Source organism: Carettochelys insculpta, chromosome 2 (assembly GCF_033958435.1).
Source record: "Carettochelys insculpta isolate YL-2023 chromosome 2, ASM3395843v1, whole genome shotgun sequence".
Classification (NCBI taxonomy): domain Eukaryota; kingdom Metazoa; phylum Chordata; order Testudines; family Carettochelyidae; genus Carettochelys; species Carettochelys insculpta.
In genome coordinates this window covers 73,466,131-73,490,165 of record NC_134138.1, presented here as the reverse complement: position 1 = coordinate 73,490,165, position 24,035 = coordinate 73,466,131, and the positions used below count along the sequence as shown (strand labels likewise).

Genomic DNA, 24,035 nt, shown 5'->3' with positions numbered 1-24,035 from the left:
AGGGCTCGTTTGCATACTTGGCTTAATCTAATTCTTGACCCCCACTCCGCCCTTCTGCCCCTCTACTCTCTGATTTGCTCAGCTTGATAATTTTTTTTTCTGATTTGTCCACCTTGATTACTATTTTTGGTTTTCTGTGCCTTAAATATTAATCTGTTCTGGTATGGCTACGGTCTGAAGAAGTGGGTCTGTCCCACGAAAACTCATCACCTAATAAATTATTCTGTTAGTCTTTAAAGTGCTACTTGACTGCTTTTTTATTTTTGACCTTATAAGCCCTTTCTCCTAGGCTGGAGAATACTTGAATGGGGAACCTCCATGTCATTCTATGGAACATTGTCTTACTTGGCCCTGCAATGGGACAGGCAATGCATTTCTGCTGACATGAGAATTCTACAAAATTCAGTGTCCCTGACTGTTCTGCTGCAGACTGTAGGTTAAGTGGTACCCAGACAAGGGCCACAGTAGCCACTTGCCAGGAGTGAGACACAAAAATGGAACATAACACAATACCATCACATTTTCTCTGAAAGCATGTGCAGCGAACAATACACATCTCATCACGGATTTAGATGGAACACTTTATGAGCTGTCACACTGCCAGGTAGGAGACACAGCTAAGACCACCAATCTCAGCTCAGACTGCCAAAAAGCAAGACATGTACCTCAAACTGTGGTTTATACTGCTGTAACCAAGATTTGAGGGACCATACTCACTGATTACATAAGGGGAACTGCAAAGAACAGCGTAGACAATCTCCAAAATTACCAAAAACACTGCCCTTTAGTAGGTCTCGAAAGGTTGAATTTGAGTCAGGTAGCCTGCTAGTTTAATTTTTTTTTTTCCGTCTCAGTCTTCAGTGAAATTTAATTTCACTATACCAGTAATAAGTGTGTGCTTCGAAAGCATTGTGCTGGCTATCATGAAGCCACAGACAGTCGTTTTTCAGCCCTCTGATCCCTCACGCAACACCCAGAGAAAACAAATGTATGTGGGAAATGATTTATTCAAATCAGACAAATACATATATTAGGTTCTTCCAATTCAAAAAAAACAAGAGACACCTTGACATTAAAAATATACTTTAGAACCTGCCCAAAAAAAAAAATCACACTGGTAGCCAATCCCTTTTGCAACAAAACCTAAAGGTTTAATAATACACAATATATCATAAAACATGTAAAAAAGAAGAACATTATTGAGAGGTTAAACCAATCAATACACATTACAGTTGATTTCAAAGTTTGTAGATCAGGATAATGGTAGTGATGTTCAATCTGTTAGCTTACAGTAACGTCAGTCCCAGGAGGAATTCTGCAACTTTACTATGGCTTCAAATGTAACAATTAAAGAATTCCCCTAGGGCTATAGATTAAAACTACCACATCTAGCATATTCTTGTCTGGCAACATCCATCATCTGGCAGGGTTGGGAGAAGAAGAGGCCAGTCATACCAGCAGAGGGAGCCAAGGGCAGGGCAGCCACAGCAAAGGGAGTTGGGGGGGAGGGGGGGCAGCGCCCAGGGAGCTGGGCCAGGAGGAGCAGCGGCCCAGGCTCACCGCAGCTCACCTGGCCAGGAGTGGTGGCTCACAGCAGGTCATCCCCTGGGCCAGGCAGGAAGCTGTGACCAGGGCTGTGCGCAAAGCCACGGCTCTGGGAAACTGTGGATGGGAAGGAAGCTGTGACCTGGAGACAGGCGGCTGAGGAGGTTGTGGAGCCCCAGCAACAGTGGGGAGGGGAGACCAGGAACAGAAGCTGAGGCTGGAGGCAGGGACAAAATTGACCACCCCTGGTCTGGCAAAATCCCTCGCTCAGGACTGCTCAGGTCCTGAGGACACTGAACGAGGGAGGAAGAACGTGGGGTAAAATGTCTCTGGATCATCACAAATATTGGGGACCATTAGACATTTGTTCAAAGCTTCCTTTCCTTGAAGCTCTAGTCCAAAGATGAGGTACAGGAATGAAGGCCAAGAATGATATCTAAATCGGTAATTTCAACTGGGTCTGGATGCAATGACAGTTACTGGTTCAAATATGGAGTCCTGAGTCATTTGTCCCTTACTGAGTTATGAGGCATTCATTGCTTACATGCTGCCTGGATAGACTTGGAGAGGGGTCACAGGAAGAGCTGATTTTCCTTAATGGGGCATCAACCAGGTAGATAAGTCGAGTTAAATCTGTCTTGTGGTTTTTCAATTGGAAGTACAACAGGTTTGAGATACAAACCCAGCAGACATACAAATATTGAGAGAGACAACAATACATTAATTGAAATGGGGTAAGAACACTCGGACTAACTTTTCTACTGATACCTTAACATGCCATACATTTTAAACAGCAGTATCAATTATGCAAGGTTGGTGATATTTTACTGCACACAGTCATCTTTCACTCTACACAGTGTCACATACGGACCTGTGATTTGTAAAAGATGAACCTCCCTAAACAAAGATGCTATCAATCATTGTTCCATCATAAAATTGTGTTGGAAACGCTCATCCTCAATGGATTCTGGCCAACTTTACCGATCATCACACAAACTTTTGGGTGTAACTAATGGGTTTAACAAACAAAAAAAGCCCAACACTCTTCAGGGCAGTGAACTCTGATAGAGCTGTGATACAAATGGACACAAGAGTGCCAATGGGCATTTAGCCCGGTAAAAGATATTACCTCATCCAGATTCTGTCTAATATCCTGTAACCAACAAAGCTACACCAATGGCACAATGAAGTGTGCAACTGAAACTGAAAATTGACTGTCTAGACATGAACGCTGCAAATTCTCTCCCTGAAGGACTAACATCCAGCTTTAGCTGGATAAGCCTTTAAAATTTTCATTTCATTATTTGTCCTTGTGTTTCTGTACCATTAAAGACTTCTCTTTAATGGTGATCATGAAAACAAAATTCATAATAATTTCTAGATTATGGTAGTTAAAGTCTTTCCTCCTCTTTATTGGGGTTTCAGATATTGACTAAATAAGGGTCTTCAAAACACATCTGGAAGAAAGTGACCAACTCAAAGTCTGGAAAACCCAAATCTAATTAATGAAAGGTGCTAGCTAGGTTTTCCTTCATGTGACATTTACTTTCCTCAACACTCTTGACAGCAGGCCTACTAAAATTAAAATTGACAAAAATCACTTATCCTAAATTAAAATTAAAGATAAACTGCACTGACACTATTTGTATAACAATCTTCAGCTATGCCAGATGGTATGCCACAAGAGTTTCAATTTACTTCTAATTTGCAGTCATTTGTGGAACAAATAGAGGAAAAATAGCTTATTTACTGATAAGCAGGTAGAGAAGCCTGGAAGCTGTTAACTATTAACTTTGCTGTTTCTCATTTATGGACAAGAAGTCAGCTTTAAAAGCCTCTGTTTGGCTATGGTTTTTCACTCTCACACACACACAAAACTGAAATAGTTTTAAATAAATTTGAAAAGATAATCACAGAATATATTCCACAATAATGTAAAGGGTCTGAATTAAAGCTGATTTAATATATTTTATTCAATGGGAAATTCACTTCAGGGCAGAAGGCCTGCATGAATTCCTAACGCATGGTAAAGGTTTCATTCCCAAAACTATCTGTCAGCAGAATATTGGGTTTATGTTTCAGCTCTTAGTCTCCTTTTTTTGGCAATCTCTAGCAAGTAGCTAAGTAGAACAATGTCACAAAAGTATTGCAACAACTTAACTGCCAAATCAAGGACAGTTCTTCCCATTAAAAAGTTGCCCTGATCTTGGTTTGCATAGTGTAGTGACAGGCTACAGAATGACAGAGGGATGCCTGTAGGGTTTTAATAGCATTTGGCTCTTTGAAACTTCTTCCTTAATATGTACTCATCTTTTCATTGTTGAACTGGTATTAAAAGCATGACTTGCTATCTCAAACTAAACTCCAGTTACATCTTATAATCACTTTTCATGATGTCTGTCTCTGCAAATAGCAGGTTTGGATACAGCAAGCATAACAATAAAAGGATTTCACAAGTTGTGTGTGTAGCAAACTGCTCTGTGACACAGAACTTCAGAAAAAGGAACTGAGCAATACAAACTTGCAAGAAGACAGTTCCTTATTTGTATGTATTGAAGTTAAGTTCTCAGCTCTCATTCAAAAAACTTAAGTTTAGTTTCAATGGCACCAATTACCAGCTATGCCATTATGCATGTACTTAAAAAAACTCGTTTCACAGTGACCTTAATGCTCTACCCATCTTTCTGAGTTTTCTTCTTTCTGTGTCACACAGATGAAACCAAACTCCTTTTCAAGTTAAAATTTGGTTGAACCACCAAAAAAATCCAACAGATAACTGTCAAAATTCAACAATGACTTGCAATTTCTTTTACATAAGGCCCAGGATTGCAAGAGTGGGGTGGATACAGCTAATGTTTGAGCCAAGGATGTTAAAACAGTTAACTAGTAAGCATAAGGGTAAGTATGAAAACTGTACATGCAATGAAGCAAATTATTGGCACGTAAGAGACCACCTACAGAGTGGGGATTTGGCCAGGAAGAGAAGCGGAGAGCAAGGAAGAAACTGTGGAACTACTGGTGCCACTACTACCTGGTTCTATTAGCTGTGTGTCTTACACAAGTAAAAATTTCAGAGTGGTAGCTGGCTCAGGCCAGCAAAAACATTAAGGAGTCCTGTGGCACCTTAAAGACTAACATTTATTTGGGTGTAATATATACTCATCTGTCGGTTAATGAGCACTTGACTTATGAGTACTCGCTAAAACGAGGGATATAAATACATACCTTTGTTCACTAGAAGAGTGAACTTCCCTCATTTATACAAGCCAGCTGTGGGGTCCCTGGCCAGGGCGCGGGGAGACCCGCAGCCCTGCCCAACCTGCTACCAACACCCCTGGCCTGCCATTTTCCCTACACACCCCACAGCCCCGTCCGCTCCCAACACCCACCCAGCCCTGAAACCCCCCAGCCCACCCCCTCCCCCAAAAGGTACTGCACTTTTCCAACATCCCTGCCCCCATAAGGTTCACTTACCTTTCAAGCTGCATGCTGCCACTCCTTCCCTCAATTAGGAGTACTAGGAATCAGAGACTTTTACATGTATTTTACTGGGAATTTAGTGTCCCTCTTACAAGTTTTTGCCTATGAGCAGACAGTTGGGAACCAAGTGTGCTCATATAGTGAGGGATGAGAGTGCACATGTAAAAGTACAAGAATGAGGCTGTCTTGCTACTAGTACTTGGTCTACACTAGACCTTACAACTCACTGCAGATACATAATTCTAGCTATAGCAATTGCATTGCTAAATGTTTACCAGATGTGCGAGGTCAATCTCCTCTTAAGTGTAGACACACCCTAGATCAAGGCTAACTCCCATTCATGTGCACCAGGATCAGGATTTGATCCTAAAGCAATACACACCTTGTTGTTTGACGCTCTGCAGATTACAGAAAGCAAAATTACACTGGGATTTACATTTAGAAGCATATTCAGTATGTTTTCTGTGCTACAAGGAGGACTAAAATTTTTGTTGCTGTTTAAGATTGATCTGAAATACACAAATCCCACTCCTCAAGGGAAGTTCTCTACTTGCCATCGGCAAGTACCTTTGTCAAACCCTACATCTGGTTATGCTAATATGCTCCACAAGAAATAAATGTGTCTATAGAAACAGAACTGATTTAAATGAACATATGACTAAAAATAAATGTAGATTCACAAAAATGTATTTCAACATTAATAGATTTCTTTGGTGTTGGGGGAAGGAAAAAAACCACATCTGTATCCAATGTATCTTAATACAGAATGAGTTCCTGGAAATCATCTCTACTAAAGTAGATTTCATAAAGTCTACCATCTGTTCATTAACATGTGAGAGACATTAAGGATCTGTCTACACAGAAAAACAAACAAAAAACCCTTGTCATGCCTGTGCTAGTCAATTTGGGCTCACATAGTTGGTAGGGTAGACTATTCCTAATGTGTAGACTTCCAGTCTCAACCTCTTCAGTCTCTTTCAGGGGTCTGCAACCTGTGGCTCCAGAGTCACACACAATTTTTTTAAGGACTTCTTTGTGGCTCCTGATGCTATAACTGCAAAGTGAAAAAAACTCTACAACCCTCCTGGTAATTTATGATGAACAGTGATCATCTAAAACCCAAAAAATGAATAACTCATCTAAACAGCAAATGATCTAAAAACTTTGGGTAACTCCCCCTAGCATCCTCCAGAGAGGGAAAGAAAGTCAGGAAGACAATGGAACAAACACACACAAAGTGTGAGGAAATAGAATATATAAAAAGTTTGTGAACATCCTGCAGTAAACATGTATTGTGTTACAGATCATTGCGTGTGCACTGTTCCGAAAATAGGGGTGACAAAAAGTATGGTTTGACATTATCTGTTAAGGACCATCTCATTGACATGCATTGCAGCTCTTGAATTATTGAATTTTTTAACAAACTGGAAAAAAATGGCTCTTCTTGTTATTTTGGTTGCCCACCTGTGCTCTAGTTGCTGTGCAGACATAGTCTAAGTTATATAAGCTATTTCAAGCTGTTGAATTCGCCAAAGGTTAGTAAATCAGCCACACCAGACTCCACTTTTCAGTATGAAGCTTTCACCAGTGAGGAAGGCTTAAGTTATGAGTGGTACAAAACAGTCACTTCATTTAAACTAATTTTGCTTTCATCTTGTCAAAGACGAGCATAAAACAGTTTTATGCAGTAATACACTTTTCGGCTTTATAGAACTTTCCATCAGAGAGGTTCAAATAGCTGTTGTTTATCGAGAAGGAAATGGGAGGGAGGGGAGAAAAAAAAGAGGGGGTTTCTGATTTTGGATGCTCAAAACTAAGGCAAGATTTTCCAAAGTCTGTGATACTAAAACATCCAAGCCTAAGGTATCTCAATTTGCACTCCAAAGTTCATGCAGACCAAAAATAATTCCTCAGTTTATTTACAAACACAAATTGTGTGTAAGTACCAGATCAGACCCCAGATCTCACAATACCCCATCCTGTCTCAATCACAAATTAAATCTTCCTCCTCTGCATAACGAACCCAGTAGAAAGAAAAACATGACTTAAAATTCCTTGCAATTATGCAGCTTTTTGTATTTAACAGCAAGCCTTTCTATAATTTACTGTCCCAGACATATATTACTTTACTACTAGTGTGTAAAACTGCATTCTATTTAGCAGGGAGTGATAGCTCAGTGGTTTGAGCATTGGTCTGCTAAACCCAGGGTTGTGAGTTCATTCCTTGTGGAGGCCACTTAGGGATCGGGGTAAATAGATGTCAAAGATGGTGCTTGGCCCTACCAAGAGGGCAGGAACTGGGCTAGATGACCTCCTAAGGTCCATTCTACACCAATTTGATTAGCTTCTATAACGAGGTAACAAGCTCCCCGGACATGGGGAAGTCAGTGTATGCGATGTACCTCGACTTCAGCAAGACTTTTGATACACAGTTTCCCACAACATTCTTGTCCATAAGTTAAGGAAACATGGGTTGGATCCTTGGACTATAAAATGGATAGAAAGCCGGCTTGACAGTCAGGCCCAACAGGTAGCTGTCAATGGCTCAATATTTGGATGGCAGTCTGTTTCAAGCAGAGTGCCATAAGGCTTTGTTCTGGGGCCGGTGTTATTCAACATCTTTATTAATGACCTGGATGAGGGACTGGATTGCACCATCAGCAAGTTTGTGGATGACAAAAAACTAGGGGCAGAGGTAGATTTGTTAGAGATTAGAGAAAGAATTCAGAGGGACCTGGATAAATTGGAGGACTGGGCCAAAAGAAATCTGATGCGGTTCAATAAGGAGAAGTGTAGAGTCCTGCACCTGGGGCAAAAGAATCCCAAGCATTGTCACAGGCTGGGGACTGACTGGCTCAGCAGCAGTATGATGGAAAGAGATCTAGGGGTTCTGGCGGATGAAAGGCTGGATATGAGTAAACAGTGTGCCCTTGTAGCCATGAAGGCTAACAGCATACTAGGGTGCATCAGGAGGAGCATTTCGAGCAGATCTAGAGAAGTAGTTATTCCTCTTTATTCGGCACTGGTGAGGCCACATCTGGAATACTGTGTCCAGTTTTGGGCCCCCCAGTATAAAAAGGATGTGGATTTGCTGGAGCAGGTTCAGCGAAGGGCAACAAAAATGATTAAGAGTCTGGAGCACAAGATCTATGAGGATAGGCTGAGGGATTTGGGCTTGTTTAGTTTACAGAAGAGAAGACTTAGTGATTTAATAGCAGCATTCAGCTTCCTGAAGGGGAGCTCTAAAAAGGAGGGTGAGAAACTGTTCTCAGTGGTGTCAGATGGCAGAACAAGGAGTAATGGTCTGAAGGTGAAGAGGGAGAGGCGTCGGTTAGATATTAGGAAAATCTACTTCACCAGGCGGGTGGTGAAGCACCGGAATGCGTTGTCTAGAGAAGTGGTGGATTCTCCATCCCTTGAGGTTTCTAAGTCCTGGGTGGACAAGGTCCTGGCTGGGATGACTTAGTGGGGGGTTGATCCTGCTTGAAGCAGGGGGCTGGACTAGATGACCTCCTGAGGTCCCTTCCAGCCCTGTGATTCTGTGTTTATCAGAGAGGCGTAAGTCAGACAGATCTAGAGTTCTCTCATTCATTCATATCTATTCCCTAAATACGGTTTCATTCTTCTGAGTTTCAGCTTACACATAATGCTTCTGTGTCTCTCTCTCCTGTTCAGCTGACCATCAAGCATCACAAAAATGTGCTCCTGGAAGTCATCCATTTCACTATGCTAAGGCAGGACCAATATATCTAGATCAGACGTTCTCAACCCATCAATCACTGTGGGCTGCAAGATGAGAACCACAGTGCCCATCCAAGACCCCTCCACAGACCCATATACCTAGCACATATACCCAGACATCACTGTGGGCCGCAAGATGAGAACCACAGTGTCCATCCAGAGACCCCTCCACAAAGTAGGGCCAACAGTGCATCCTACTGGCCAGCTCGACCCCTTGCCTATTGTACCCCCGCTCATATAGCTGTGCCTTTGATTTTTCCTAAGTATAATACTTTGCACTTATCTTTATTGAATTTCTCCTTGTTCATTTCAGATCAATTCTCCCACCTAATAAGGTCTTTACTCTAATGCCGTGGGGAAAATTCCCACACCTAAGCCATTCCGTCTAGAAGAACGCTGAAGGTATCGGGAGATTTTGGAACAAACTGGTAAATTAAACACTAATGAAACTGAAGAACTAACTGTGGTATATAGCCTTTCACTCAAATCACATTAACTAATGGAACACCAATTTTTAAAAATGGCTCCCAAGGCTAATACAAACCACTCTGACCAGTAAGCCTAACTTCAATACTAGGCAAACTGATTGAAGCGGTGGTAAAGAGCAGAATAATCGGACACACAGATGAACATGATATACTAGGGAAGAGTCAACACAGCTTTTGTAAAGGGAAGCCATGCCTTACCCATATTTTACAATTCTTTGTCCAGCAGTACGTGGACAAGACTGACTCCAAGAATACCATGTTAACAGCAGAAAGCCTTCAGCAAGGTCCTACCCCAAAGGCTCTTATGCAAAGTATGCTCTCATGGCGTAGGATGGAAGGTCCTCTCATGGATCATTAACTCACTAAAGACAGAAACAGTTTTCACAGAAGAGAGAATTAAATTGTGGCACCACCTCAAAGATCAATGCTAGCAAACATTCACAAATGATATGGGAAAGGAGTAAACAGTGAGGTGACAAACTTTGCAGATAATACAAAATTACTCAGTATTGTTATATCTAAAGCTAACCACAAAGAGCTACAAAGGGATCTCTCTAAATTGGGTGACTGGGAAACAAAGTAATGCACATTGGAAAATATAATCCCAACTATACAAGCATAATGACAGGATCCAAAATTAGCTGTTACCACTCAAGAAAGATCTTGAAGTCATTGTGGATAAATCTGTAAAAACATCTGCTCATATTGCAGCAGCAGTCAGAAAACCTAACCATGATAAGAACCATTAGGAAAAGGATATAGAACACAAAATAGCAGAACACTACTATGTAGATCTACAGTATGCCCTCACCTTAACAATTATGTGTAGTTCTGCTTGCCCCTTTTCAAATATCTTGGAATTGGAAAGTGTACATGGAAGGGCAACAAAAATTATTAGGGCTGTTGAATTGCTTCCATCTGAGGACCGAAGTATAGGATTCAGTTTTAAAAAGCAACAAACTAAGGGGGTTGACCAATGAAAGTGTTATTTACCCATTCACAGGACATATGAATCCGGGGGTCACCCAATCAAATTTTAATGGGCAGCAGGTTTAAATATAAAAGTAAGTACTTCTTCACACAGTCACACTCACTCAAACTCATTGCCATAGACCACGAACAGGAGGCTGTCAGACAACTCTCCAACACCACATTTTACAGCCCTCTCTCCTCTGATCCCACTGTAGAATGCCAAAAGAAACTACACCACCTACTTAAGGAACTGCCTGCTTTTACTCGGGACTAAATACACTCAGACACACCACCTGAGCCCCCAACCTGGATTACTTTATTTACTTCTGAAAACCCACAAACCTGGGAACTCCAGACGCCGTATCGTTTCGAGTACTGGTACCTTTACTACTGGACTATCCAGCTACGTAGACTCCCTCCTCAAACCCTACGCCGCCACCACCACTCCCAGCTATCACCAAGATACCACTGACTTCCTGAGGAAATTACAAAACATCAAAAAACTTCCTGACAACACCATCCTTGCCACCATGGATGTAGAGGCTCTCTACACTAATATTACACATGAAGATGGACTACAAGTGATCAGGAACACAATCTCTGACATTACCACAGCCAGTCTGGTGTCTGACCTACGTAACTTTGTTTTCACCCACAATTATTTCCAATTGGGGGACAAATTATACCTCCATATTAGTGGCACTGATATGTGCACCCACATGGCCCCCACAGTATGCTAATATATTTATGGCTGACTTGGAGCAATGATTCTTCAGCTCTCATCCCCTATTGCCCCTCCTTTACTTACTCTACCTCAATGACATCTTTATAAATCGAACCCACGGTAAAAAGGCTCTAGAAGAATTCTACACAGACTAACAATCTACACCCCACCATCAACTTCAGGCTTGACCACTCCACACAAGAGATACATTTCCTGGACAGCACAGTACAAAAATCACTGATGGCCAGACCAATACCACTCTCTACCAGAAACTTACTGACCACGACACTAACTTATATGCTTCTAACTTCCATCCTGCACACACCCAATGATCCATCATTTACAATCACATCTGCTCTAATCCTACTGACAGGCCAAAAACTACAGGATCTCTGCCAAACATTCATAAAACTTAACTACCCACTGGGAGAAGTGGAAAAAAAAAAATTGACAGGACCAGATGAACATCAGCAACCAACTACTCCAAGATAGGCCCAAAACAAAAAACAAAAAAACCCAGTAACAGAGCACCACTGGTTATTACCTGCAGCTCCCAACTCAAACCACTGCAACACTTCATTAAAGACCTATAACCTACCCTAAATCATCATGCCACACTCCAGAAGGCCTGAGGTGACAGGCCTGTTCTCTCCTATAGACAGCCTCCTAACCTTACGAGGATTCTCACTAGCAACAACAGGCAAAACCACAATACTACTAATCCTGGAACTTTTCCTTGAAACAAGCCCTGTTGCCAACTTTGTCCACAAATCTATTCTGGAGATACCATCACTAGACCTAACCATGTTCATTACAGAATCATGGGCACATTCTTCTGTTCCTCAACTAATGTCATATGTACCATCATGTGTCAACAATGCCCACATACTTTGTGTACAGGATAGACTGCAAACATTCTTTGCCAAAGAATGAATGGAGCAGACATCAAAAATCTCCAAATACACAAACCTGTCAGCCAGCACTTTAATGGAGTGGGCCATTCTGTTAAAGACCCAAGAGTCTGTGCTCTACAGAAAAGAGACTAACAACCGTCTACAGAGAGAATGTTCTGAACTAACATTCATATTCAAATTTGACACATTAACACATGGTTTGTACAGAGACAGCAACTACCTGACCCATTATTAGGACTCTTTTACATACTTTGATGTTTGATCTAACACTTACTTCCCCACCCCTAACCCCCTTCTCTTGTTGTTTTATCTGATTTGCCAACAATGATAAAAAAAATTCTGATTTGTCAACCTTGATAATTTTTGGACCTCAGTGCTTTATATATGGAGTCTGTTCTGGTAGGGCTGTAGATCTCAAGAAGTGGGTCTGTCCCACGAAAGCTCATCACCTAATAAATTATTTTGTTAGTCTTTAAAGTGCTACATGACTACTTTTTTTGTTCTGATTGCCAGAAGATACTGTAAATGCCAGAAGTACAGCTGGGCTCTAAAAAATTAGATGAATTCATGGGTTATGGATAACAGCTGTTGATGAGCCTAAGATGGTCAGGGTGTCTCTAAACTTCTGACTAATAGAAGATTAAACTGAATGACAAGCAATGATGGATCACTCAATAATTGTCCTGTCCCATTCATTCATTTTCAAACTTATGGTACCGTACCCTGTTGGAAAATGGGACACTGGACTACATAGACCATTGCTGTAGCTAGTCTAAAAGGTAGATTGTTTAGATTTCTAATCCACTGTACCAAACTTTTTAGAGCCACTCTCAGCTTGGTGTCATTAGTACATTTTATAAGCATACTCTTTACTCCATTATGGAAGTCATTAAATGAAAATATTGATTAGTATTGGAGCCAGGGCCACACTAACCTCATCCCTCCAATTTGACAGACAACCATTGATAGCTACTGTATTCCGTGAATACAGCTTTTTAGCCACTTCTACAGCACTACATTGTAATTTCACCTAGCCCACAGTCCCTTCTGTTTGAGAGGTTCTGGGAAGAAGAGGATACATCAACAGACTGAAAGGAAGGCTACCTCATCAAGAGCCCAAAGAAAGGCAGCTTAAGCAGCTGCAAGAACTATAGAGGAATCACACTTCTGTCAGTGCCAGGAAAGATCTTCAACATAATCATCCCCAAAAGAATGAAAAATGCAGTGGATCCAGAGCTGAGACACCAGCAAGCTGGCTTGGACAGAACAGGCCATGCATTGACCAGATTGCAATATTATGAATTACATTGGAGCAATCTAGAGAATGGAATTCACCCCTCTACACTAACTTCATCAACTACCAGAAAGCCTTCGACAGCGTATGCAGTGAAACACTCTGACAGCTGCTCTTATATTAGGGCACACCAACCAAATTTGTAACCTGTCCTTTGGATCAGCTTCCGTACCTAAGGACTGGCAGATAGCTAATGTGACACCAATAATTAAAAAGGGCTCTAGAGGTGACCCTGGCAATTACAGACCGGTAAGTTTAAGGTCAGTTCTGGGCAAATTAGTTGAAACAATAGTAAAGAAAAAAATTGTTAGGCACGTAGAAGAACAATTTGATGGGCAAAAGTCAACATGGTTTCTGCAGAAGGAAATCATGTCTTACTAATCTGTTAGAGTTCTTTGAAGGGGTTAACAAATGTGCAGACAGGGGAGATTCAGTGGATATAGTATATTTAGATTTCCAGAAAGCCTTTGACAAGGTACCTCATCATCAAAGGCTCTTATGTAAATTAAGTTGTCATGGGATAAGAAAGAAGGTCCTTCCATGGACCGAGAACTGGTTAAAAGGCAGGAAACAGAGGGTGGGCATAAATGGTAAATGTTCCGAATGGAGAGGGGTAACTAGTGGTGTACCCCAAAGGTCAGCCCCAGGACCAATCCTGTTCAATTTATTCATAAATGATCTGCAAAAGGAGGTGAGCAGTGAGGTGGCAAAGTTTGCAGATGACACTAAGCTGTTCAAGATAGTCCAGACAAAGGCAGACTGAAGAATTTCAAAAAGATCTCATCAAAATGAGTGACTGGGCAACAAAATGGCAAATGAAATTTAATGTGGATAAGTATAAGGTAATGCACATTGGAAAAAATAACCCCAACTATACTTACAATCTGATGGGGGCGAATTTAGCTATAACTAATCAGGAACGAGATCTTGGAGTTATCATGGATAGTTCCTTGAAAACATCCATGCAGTGTGCAGAGGCAGTCAAAAAGGCAAATAGGATGTTAGGTACTATTAAAAAAGGGACAGAAAGTAAGACAAGGAGTATCTTACTGCACCTATATAAATCTATGGTACGCCCAGATTGAATACTTGAATACTGTGTACAGATGTGGTCTCCTCACCGAAAAAATAAGAGATATCCTGGCATTAGAAAAGGTTCAGAAAAGGGCAACTAGAATGATTAGGGGCTTGGAACAGGCCCCATATGAGAAGAGGCTAAAAAGATTGAGCTTTTCAGTTTAGAAAAGAGGAGATTAAGGGGAGACATGATAGAGGTATACAGAATTATGACAGGTGTAGAGAGGGTGAATAAAGAGAAGTTATTTACTTGTGCCCATAATACAAGAACTAGGGAACACCAAATGAAATTAATGGGTAGCAGGTTTAAAACTAATAAAATAAAGTTCTTCTTCAGCACATAGTTAACCTGTGGAACTCCTTGCCAAAGGAGACTGTGAAGGCTAGGACTACAACAGAATTTAAGAAAGAACTAGATAAATTCACGGAGGTTAGGTCCATACAAGGCTATTAGCCAAGGGTAAGAATGGCGTCCCTGGCCTTTGATTGTCAGAGGCTGGAGATGGATGGCATGAGACAAATCGCTTGATCATTGTCTTCAGTCCACCCCCTCTAGGGCACCTGGCACTGGCCACTGTCGATGGAGAGGCTATTGGGCTGGATGGACCTTTGGTCTGACCCAGTATGGCTACTCTTATGTTCTTAAGTGAGTCAGCCTCATTAAGAGCTCTTATGAAGGAATGACCTGTACAGTCTACCAGGGGGAACAGTTCACAAGGAGCTTCAAAGTGAAGACTGGAGTCTGACAAGGCTGCTTGTTGGCACCATCTCTCTTTCTCCTGGTGACAAACTGGGTCATGAAGATGACAACTGCAGGGAAAGGATATGGGATCCTATGGACACTGTGGACTCAGCTAGATGACCTGGACTTGGCCAATGATGTGGCACTTCTGTCCCACAGCCACCAACAGATGCAAGAGATATGTTGGACCTTGCCAACACCTCAGCTACAGTTGGCCTGAACATCCACATGGGAACAACTAAGATCTTGAAAATCAACATCAGTAGTACAGAGCCAGTCAGACTTGGTGGCAGGGTTCTGGAAGAAGTTGATGTCTTCAAACACTGGGCCAGTATCATTGATAATGAGCAGGGCACCGAGGCTGCTGTGAAGGAGAGCATTGGAGAAGCAAAAACAGTTTTTCTCCTCATGAAAAACATCTGGAATTCTAAGCAGATCAGAACTGAGACTAAGGTCAGGTTATTCAACTCCAATGTCAAATCAGCCCTACTGTATGGAGCAGAATCTTGGAAATCAACAAAGAGGACTGTAAAAAACAAAATCCAGATGGTGCGCCTAGTTAGAACTGAAAAAGGTCATTCAGGACAGGGGATGCTGGTCAATGGCTGTCAATGGCCTGTGCTCCAAGATGTAGGAGTGGAAGAGGCTTACTACTGCTACAGTCCCTAGTTTGCTTATGAGGATGTCACATTACACAGTGTCAAAATCCTCCCAAAAATCCAGGCCTGTCAGGTCTTCAGCTGCCTCTCTATGCTTAACTAAGCCAACAACACTGTCAAAGAATTAAGCTGATTTAGAACGATTCGTTCTTTACTTGTTGGCTATTTCTTATCACCATATGGCAACGCATGAAAGGTAGTACGTTACCAGGATATTGCTTCTGTTTACCACATCAAAATATGCAAGCAAACTTTTTTATTTCCCCACTCCATGACCAATCCCTACAATTCTTAAGTGTAATACGCCCAGCAGTGCTGACAACCACAGTGGGCCCCAGAGCAAGACAGGAGAGGGTCCCAGCTCTGTGTCCTTGGAAAAGGTGGGTCTAAGGGGTGGGTTCAGGCCACTTCTACTGGCAAAGCAGCGGTGGCTGGAGGTCTGGGCCCCTTTGAAATGCTGGGCCCTTACTCAACTGCCTCCCTTACTTCTCCCACTTCCCTGCTCCCCAGTCAGCAGACTTGAATATGCTTCTTATCATTCATCCTATTGAGAGACAAGAGACTTTATAGAACTTCGCGGGAGAACGTGCTAAAACTGAAAGTTCTATATTTACTGTTTGCCTTACAACTGTGCTTATCTGAAACAGGGGGTTCACAATCTGGAGTTCTCAGCAAGGTGTCCTCCCCTTCTTATATGACTAAGGCCGCTACACTAGAAAACTCTGCTGCTTTAATCGCCCTGAAGTAGTTCAAACAACATAAACATGTTGTGTGGACACAGTTATATCCCCATAAAAGCACCTCAAACTGATACAGCTAATCCCATATAGGAAAGGGAAAAAAATATATTCCTATAAAACACTTTACAATGCTATAATTGCCTCAATCTACGGTTTGTACCTGGCATAACCCAGAGCTGGATGGTATGGCATTCTATCCCTCCTCTTGTGACTAGAGATTGACAGGTCTGCTGCACTGGCCAAGAGAGATGCATCTTTTAGCTCATGCACTAGACAAGGGTGCACAAAGTGTGGGGCACGCCTCCTCTCGTGGGCATGAAATTTCATAAGCTGGGTAGAGCATGGTCAGCTGCTGGGTCTCAGACTCATTAAAAAATGTTGAAATATGTTACTGTTTTTATGTATGTTTATTCATATATATATACACACCGATTAATACAGTTTTTACATTAAATAAACCTATATATGGACATACACATCTCAGAGCTAGAAGGGACCTCAGGAGTTCATGGAGTCCAGTCCCCTGCCCTCTTGGCAGGACCAAGCACCATCCCTGACAGATTGTTTTTTTCCCCAATTTATTTATCCCAGACCCCTAAATAGCCTCCTCAAGGACTGAATTCACAACCCTGGGTTTAGTAGGCCAATGCTCACACCACTGAGTTCTCCCTCCCCCAAAGTACATTCTACATACATATTTTCTTACTCCAGCCACAAGTTTCTTTTTTATATGAACATAACCAAAATTTCTGATGGTTTAGATTACATTAAACAGGTGGGGGTGGGGGCTGCAGGGACAAAAACGGGCTCGAGTAAAAAGTCTGCTCACCCCTCCAACAGGTACATGAGCCCAGGCTTGATGCAGATGAGTACTGTGGTCAGTAATGCCCTAGAACAACTATTACAAAAGAACATAAAAACACACTAATTGAAAGTGCTATACTGGTAGTGACACAAAACTTGGGTGCAGCCGAGACCTTTGCAGCAGCCTCTCCGAGCAAGAAGACTGTCGCTCAAGGGACCTTAAACCATTTCAGGGGCCGCCCAGTTTAAACAAACAAAGTTGTTGTTCCAGGATAGGGTGCTACCAGGTCGGGGTGGGTGTGGGATCTGGAGGCTGCCCCAGAAGGGGCGGAGAGACACGTAGCAGGGAAAGGGGCGCTGGTTCCTTGACCCCGGGGGGAGACTGACCTGCACGCTGGGGAAGGCGTTCTTGAGCAGGTAGAACATCTTGCGGTTGGACAACACGTCCCCGATGGTCATCTTCTCCTCGGCCCCCTCGCGGGTCTTGCCCTTCGCCTGCTCATTGAGCACGTTGCTTTCCCTGACGCGCTTCACTTCCTCGCCCCCCTTGACGGCGGCCAGCACGGAGACGGCCAGCAGCTCCCGGAGGTCCACGCTGCCCTCGGGCGAGGAGCCCGGGGCAAGGTCGGGGCTGTCCCCGGCCTGCTCGCCCAGCACGAAGAAGGCCAGGCGGCCGGCCAGGAAGCCGGAATACAGGTGGTAGAGGACGCCGAGCCCCAGCAGACAGAACACGGCCACCCCCAGCGGGGAGAGGCGGATGCCCATGGGGGCCATGGCCGGGGCGCCCGGCGGGCAGCGGCGGCACAACGGGCTGGCGGGGCCCGAAGGCGGCGCTCACCAGCGTTCCATAGGGGCCCGCCGCGTTCGGTGCGCGGCTCGCTCCCGGCCCGGCCGCATGGAACACGGGGCGCCCAGCGGCTGCCGGCTCCACGTTCGCAGCCAGCAAGGAGGAAGGCTGCGACGGAGCGTGTGTATCCGGGGTAGGCGGAGGCGGCCAGCCGGGCTCCCACTGAGCATGCCCGGAGCAGGCTGCAGGACCGCGCCGGTGGAGGCTCAGAGAAGGAGCCAGACCGGAGTAATGGAGCGCCTAAATTTAGCCTTAAAGCCAGCGTGCAGCGCTTCTCGGGGGGAAGCGGTCGCAGGCGGGCCGACAGTCTGACTCAGGCCCAGGGAAACCATGTTCCATCGGCTTTTATAATTCCGAGTGTGGGTCCTTTTATTTGCCGTTGAGCCTTTCGGGTGGTAAGTGGGCCACAAGAGCGTCCCTCCAGCATCTCAGTGGGCTGCAAGATTGTCCTAACCAAGAGCCAGCCTACCGGGCTAGGGTAGTTTCAGCGGGGGAGTCCTGTCCTTATTATATTTCTAACGTTGAGGACCCCCAGTTGCACTGTAGTAGAGGCAGCAGCTGACTCTCACAATCAGCGTGCACTTCACCTGTCCTTGCTCTACGTGTGTATCACTTTAGTACTACTGATAGGGAAAATACACAAATGGCAACCAGTGACGTAAAGCAACCCTGCACATGGGCAATGGCAAACAAAGTATCTCATGGGTCAAAGATACAATCCTGATTGGCTGGGGCTGCAGGTTGTCCATCACTGCTTTAGGGTGCAACCAGGCCATGTTTTCATGCTTCTGTTATGATTCTTATTAAGTGGAAGCAGAGCTCAGGTGATGTACATAGTAGAGGATTAAATAAGAGTATCACATGAGCTACGTCTACACGTGTATGCTACATCGAAATAGGTTATTTCGATGTAACGACATTGAAATAAGCTATTTCGATGAATAACGTCTACACGTCCTCCAAGGCTGGTGCCGTCGACGTTGAATGTCGACGTTGGGCAGCACCACATCGAAGTAGGCGCTGCAGGGGAGCGTCTACACGCCAAAGCGACACACATCGAAATAAGGGTGCCAGGAACAGCTGCAGACAGGGTCACAGGGCGGACTAGCACTTCCAGGGCAACAGCTAGCTGCTCCCTTAAAGGGCCCCTCCCAGACACACGCAGCCTGCACAGCACGCGGTCTGCAGAGCCATAGGCATGCACACCTCAGCGAAGCAGTTATGGACCCCCAGCAGCAGCAGCAGCAGCAGCCAGAGGTCCACCCAGCTGCCCCTGCAGGAGCAGTGCTCGCCCTGCTCAATGCCATGCAGGAGGCAGCTGAGCACTTTTTAGTCACAGAAGAGGAGCTGCCCCCAGGGGAGGAGGAAGCAACCCCAGACCCTGCTGCCCCCCCCTCCCGCCGCACACGCCGCCGGCTGTGGAGCTACCCCACAAGCACTGACTGGTGGGAGAGGCTGGTGCTCGGCAAGTGGGACAACGACCGCTGGCTCCAGAACTTTCGCATGAGCCGGCAGACATTTCTGGAGCTCTGCCAGTGGCTCACCCCCGCACTGAGGCACCAGGACACTGCCATGCGGCGTGCCCTCAGCGTGGAGAAATGGGTCGGCATCACTGTCTGGAAGCTGGCTACTCCAGACAGCTACCGATCCGTGGGCCAGCAGTTTGGCGTCGGCAAGGCCACCGTCAGGGCTGTCCTCATGGAGGTAAGAGGACCCGCGGAGAGGGGGAGGCAGCCCTGGGGGTGGAGGGGAGCCCTGGGGGTAAGGCAGCCCTGGGGGGGAGGGCCAGACACACCCTGCACACCCCTCATTGGTGCTCTCCCATGTCCTTCCCCTGCAGGTCGTCCGCGCCATCAATGCCCTGCTCCTCCACAGGCTCGTGCGGCTTGGGGACCCAGATGCCGCCATCGCAGGGTTTGCCACCCTGGGCTTCCCAAATTGCTTTGGGGCTCTGGATGGGACCCATATCCCCATCCGAGCTCCGGAGCACAGCAGAGGATGCTTCCTGAACAGGAAGGGCTACCATTCGGTGGTCCTCCAGGCCTTGGTGGACAGCCGGGGCTGCTTCCTGGACATTTATGTTGGCTGGCCTGGCAGCACCCACGACGCCCGGGTATTCCAGAACTCGGGCCTGTGCCGCCAGCTGGAGGCAGGGACCTACATCCCCCAGTGGGAGATCCCTGTGGGGGACACCACCATGCCCCCTGTGTCATCGCAGATGCGGTGTACCCCCTCCAGCGCTGGCTCATGCACCCTTACATGGGCCATCTCTCTGCCAGCCAGGAGTGCTTCAACCAGCGCCTGAACCACGCACGCCAGGTGGTTGAGTGCACATTTGGCCGCCTCAAAGGGCGCTGGAGGTGTTTCCTCACCCACCTGGATGCGGGCCCCACCAACATCCCCCAGATTGTGGGCACGTGCAGCGCCCTACACTACCTGGTCGAGAGCAAGGGGGAGGCATTCTTCCAGGGCTGGGCTGTGGAGGCTGGGAGGGCTGACGTGCAGCCACCCGCTGCCCCCAGTCGCCAGGTGGACCCTGAGGGGATCCGGGTCCGGGAGGCCCTGCGGGCCCATTTTGACCAGGCTGCGGGGTGAACACTGGCAGGCCCCCCACTGCACCCCCCCATCCTCCACAACACTCCCTGCCCCTACGCCCACACCACAGAGCACCCAAGAGCACGCCCCCCCCCACTTTTCTTGCAAATAAAAATAGACCTGTTGTTCGTGAAACCACAAAACGGTGAATTCTCTTATTATATTATTACTACAAATATATTATTATATGATAAACAAACAGTGGAACACAAGGAAGGGGAGAACTATTTACATGGGGGGGCAGGTATCATAAAATAACAGGGGTCTAATACAAACTATATATAACATAAAGTGGATATGTACAAATGGCGAGGGGGGAGGGCCACGTCCTGGGCCCTGCATCCCCTAATGTCCAGCGCTGGGGGTTGGCGGGTGCAACCCTCGTCTCGGCCTCAGCCCTGGCCGAGGCTGGCTGGGGGCCGGGCGAACCGGCAGATAAGGCCGGCGGGTGTCAGCAGGCCCCAGGTCCCCCTCGGCGGAAGGCCTCTCGGTGGCGGACAGCGGTGGGACGGCGGGTGGAGCAGCAGGTGGAGCAGCGGGTGGAGCAGGCAGGGCGGGCAGAGCGGCGGCCGGCGCGGCATGGGGGCCCAGGTAGTCCGCGATGCGCTCAAATGTGCGCATAAAGGCCCCCCTTGCCTCCTGGTGCCAGGCCAGCGCCCACTCCTGCAGTTGGAGGCGCCATTCGTCCACCCACAGGCGCTGCTCCGAGACCTCCAGCTGCCGCCGGAGGATCGCCAGCAGCTGGGGGTCCGTCGCCATTTGGTGGTGGTGCTGGGTCCACCGTCGGCCCCGCCCTGGGGCTGGTCGGTGCTCCGCCGAGGGGCTGGCCTGCAGTGATGGCCCCGGTGGGCTCTCCGGGACCACTGACACCTCGCCGGCGCTCTCCGGGCCCTCCGATGGTGCAGCTGCGGAACACAGTGGGGGAAGAAGAGCGGAGACAGCCGTTAGTGTGGCCCCCGAGCCGTGGCCCTTGTCCCCCCACCCCTCTGCTGCTGGTTCCCCATCCCCGTCGCTGGGAGATGCTGCTGATGATGATGGGTGTCCCACCCCCTTCCCCCGGGGGACCCTAGGTTCCGCTCCCCCCATCCCCAGGGATGGGGCATGGCACTGTCATGCTGGGGGGTCAGGGGCTGATGTACTCTTCTGAGGGACATGCCACTGCTGTCCATGCGGCCATGGTCATCTGGGCATGTGGAGGGCCCTGGTCATGTCTGTTGTCCCCGCCCCTCAACCCCGGGAGTGTGCACCAGGGGGGATACGTACCTGACGGTCCGCTCCCACGGTTGGGGGACACCCGGTGGGCGGATGCCCTGCTGGAGCTCTGGGACGGCAGCGCGATGTGGAGCCCCCCGTTGCTGGGGGAGGATTCCCCCTCCTCCGGCGTCCCAGGGGTGGGCTCCTGGTGGGGTCCCTGGGGTGCGGGGCTTGCCTCCGGGGCGGACTCCGCCTCCGGGGCCTGCTGGGGCTCGTCGGCCGAGGTGTCAAGAGTGGCCGGCGGGGAGGAGGTGTGCCGGGGGCCCAGGATTTCCCTGAGCTCCCTGTAAAAGGGGCAAGTGGCAGGGGTGGCCCCAGATCGGCTGGCCGCATCCCGGGCCTGGGCGTAACCCTGCTGCAGCTCCTTGATCTTACTCCTGACGTGGTCAGGAGTGCGGGCATGGTGACCTCGGGCAGCCAGGCCCTCGGCCAGTCGAGTGAACGCATCCGCGTTCTGCCTCTTGCTCCTCATTACCTGGAGCACCTCCTCCTTGCTCCAGAGCCCCAGCAGGTCCCGGATCTTGGCCTCCGTCCAGGAGGGGCCCCGCTGCCTCTTCCCCAGCTGGCTGCCAGCCTGGGAGCCCTGGCTCCCTTTGGGGGGGGTGCCCTGGGGGTACTTGGGGGGCTGGTGGGCGGCCATTGCAGTGGGGAGGGGTGTCTCTGGGCTTCAGGGAGGCGTGCAGGCTGGCCGTGTGGCTGTGCTGCCGCCTGCACGCTCTCTCAGCTTCCTGCACAGGAAAGCAGGGGGCGGGGAGCTTTAAGGGGCCGCTGCACGCGGCGACCATAGAGCTCAGGGACTGGAGAGAGCGTCTCTCAACCCCTCAGCTGATGGCCGCCATGGCGGACCCCGCTATTTCGATGTTGCGGGATGCGGATCAGCTACACGTGCCCTACTTCAACGTTCAACGTCGAAGTAGGGCGCTATTCGCATCTCCTCATGAGGATAGCGACTTCGACGTCTCGCTGCCTTAAGTCGATGTCAACTTCGAAATAGCGCTTGCCACGTGTCGACGTGGTGGGCGCTATTTCGAAGTTGGCGCGGCTACTTCGAAGTAGCCGGCACGTGTAGACGCGGCTATGAACAGCAATTGCTGACAGTTGACAACAATGCGAACTGTAAACAACTGCCCCCTGGGGCTTCACCCTTTGCCAACCTCCTGATCTGCCCTATTAAACACTTCAGACCTGTTCTAAAAAGAATTTTTGGCCAGAGGAACCAATTTGAGGACACCAACTGTCACACTCTAAAAACAGTTTCTTGATGTAGTAGTAGGCATCCTTCAGTCTGCATAGACTATGGATCGCGCCCTTTATAGTTTCAATTGAGGACTTCATTTACAGTGTCTACTGTGACTATGAAGACCCACACAAGAGTGACAGTCCTTGCTGCATCTCTTGCAGATGTGGTGGGTGTCTGGCAAGTCCTTAGTGTGCTTTCTGTGCGCTCGCTTCTCCTCTGCTAGCTGTCTGATCCTCATCTCACCCTTCTGAAGGCCCTTGTGTAACCCCTGCCTCCATCTGCTGCTCCTAAAGCAGGAATAGTACATCTCCTGCTCTGTTCTGTCTGTATTCCCCTGTATATTTCATGTTAGCAGGCTCAGATGATGACCCAACATGTTTGTTTTAAGGAAGCTTTCACAACAATTTTGACAAAACACAAAGAAGGAACCAATACAAAACTTTGAAGACAGCTACAGCACGACTCAAAGTTTAAGAATCTGAGGCACCTTCCAAAATCTAAGAGGGATGAGGTATGACGAATGCTTTCAGAAGTCCTAAAGGAGCAACACTCTGATGCAGAAACTACAAAATTTGAATAATCGAAAAAAGGCAGCATCTTATTCAGTTGATGAAAATGAACATGTGTCAGTCTGCACTACTTTGGATCGTTATCAAGCAGAACCCATCCTTTGCATAGATATGTGTCCTCTGGAATGGTGGTAGAAGTGTGAAGGGTGGCTGGTAAGGCTTATCCTTGAACCACAAATTCTATTACAGTGACAACGGATGTTTCCAGATACAGCAGGCAGCTGTTGACCATAACAGCAGGCTAATCTCTCCTTCCTGTACCTCTTTTTCTCCTCAGCTTGTCTTGGATGAGAGATGACTTCCAAGGTAGAAGATGTAGGCAACATTCTACAGTATTGCTCCATCAGTTT

The 24,035-nt window shown here is 46.9% G+C and overlaps 1 protein-coding gene across 1 annotated transcript in view; it reads right to left on the bottom strand.

The window, feature by feature from the left end:
* BPNT2 (3'(2'), 5'-bisphosphate nucleotidase 2) overlaps nt 1–18,214 on the bottom strand; it is a 29,925-nt gene extending 11,711 nt beyond the window's left edge. Inside the window, exon 1 of the mRNA XM_074987162.1 lies at nt 17,568–18,214. Within this exon, the coding sequence (XP_074843263.1) occupies nt 17,568–17,954 (387 nt within the window). The 5' untranslated portion in view covers nt 17,955–18,214. The remainder of the gene's footprint in view (nt 1–17,567) is intronic.
* Nucleotides 18,215–24,035: the final 5,821 nt, after the last annotated feature.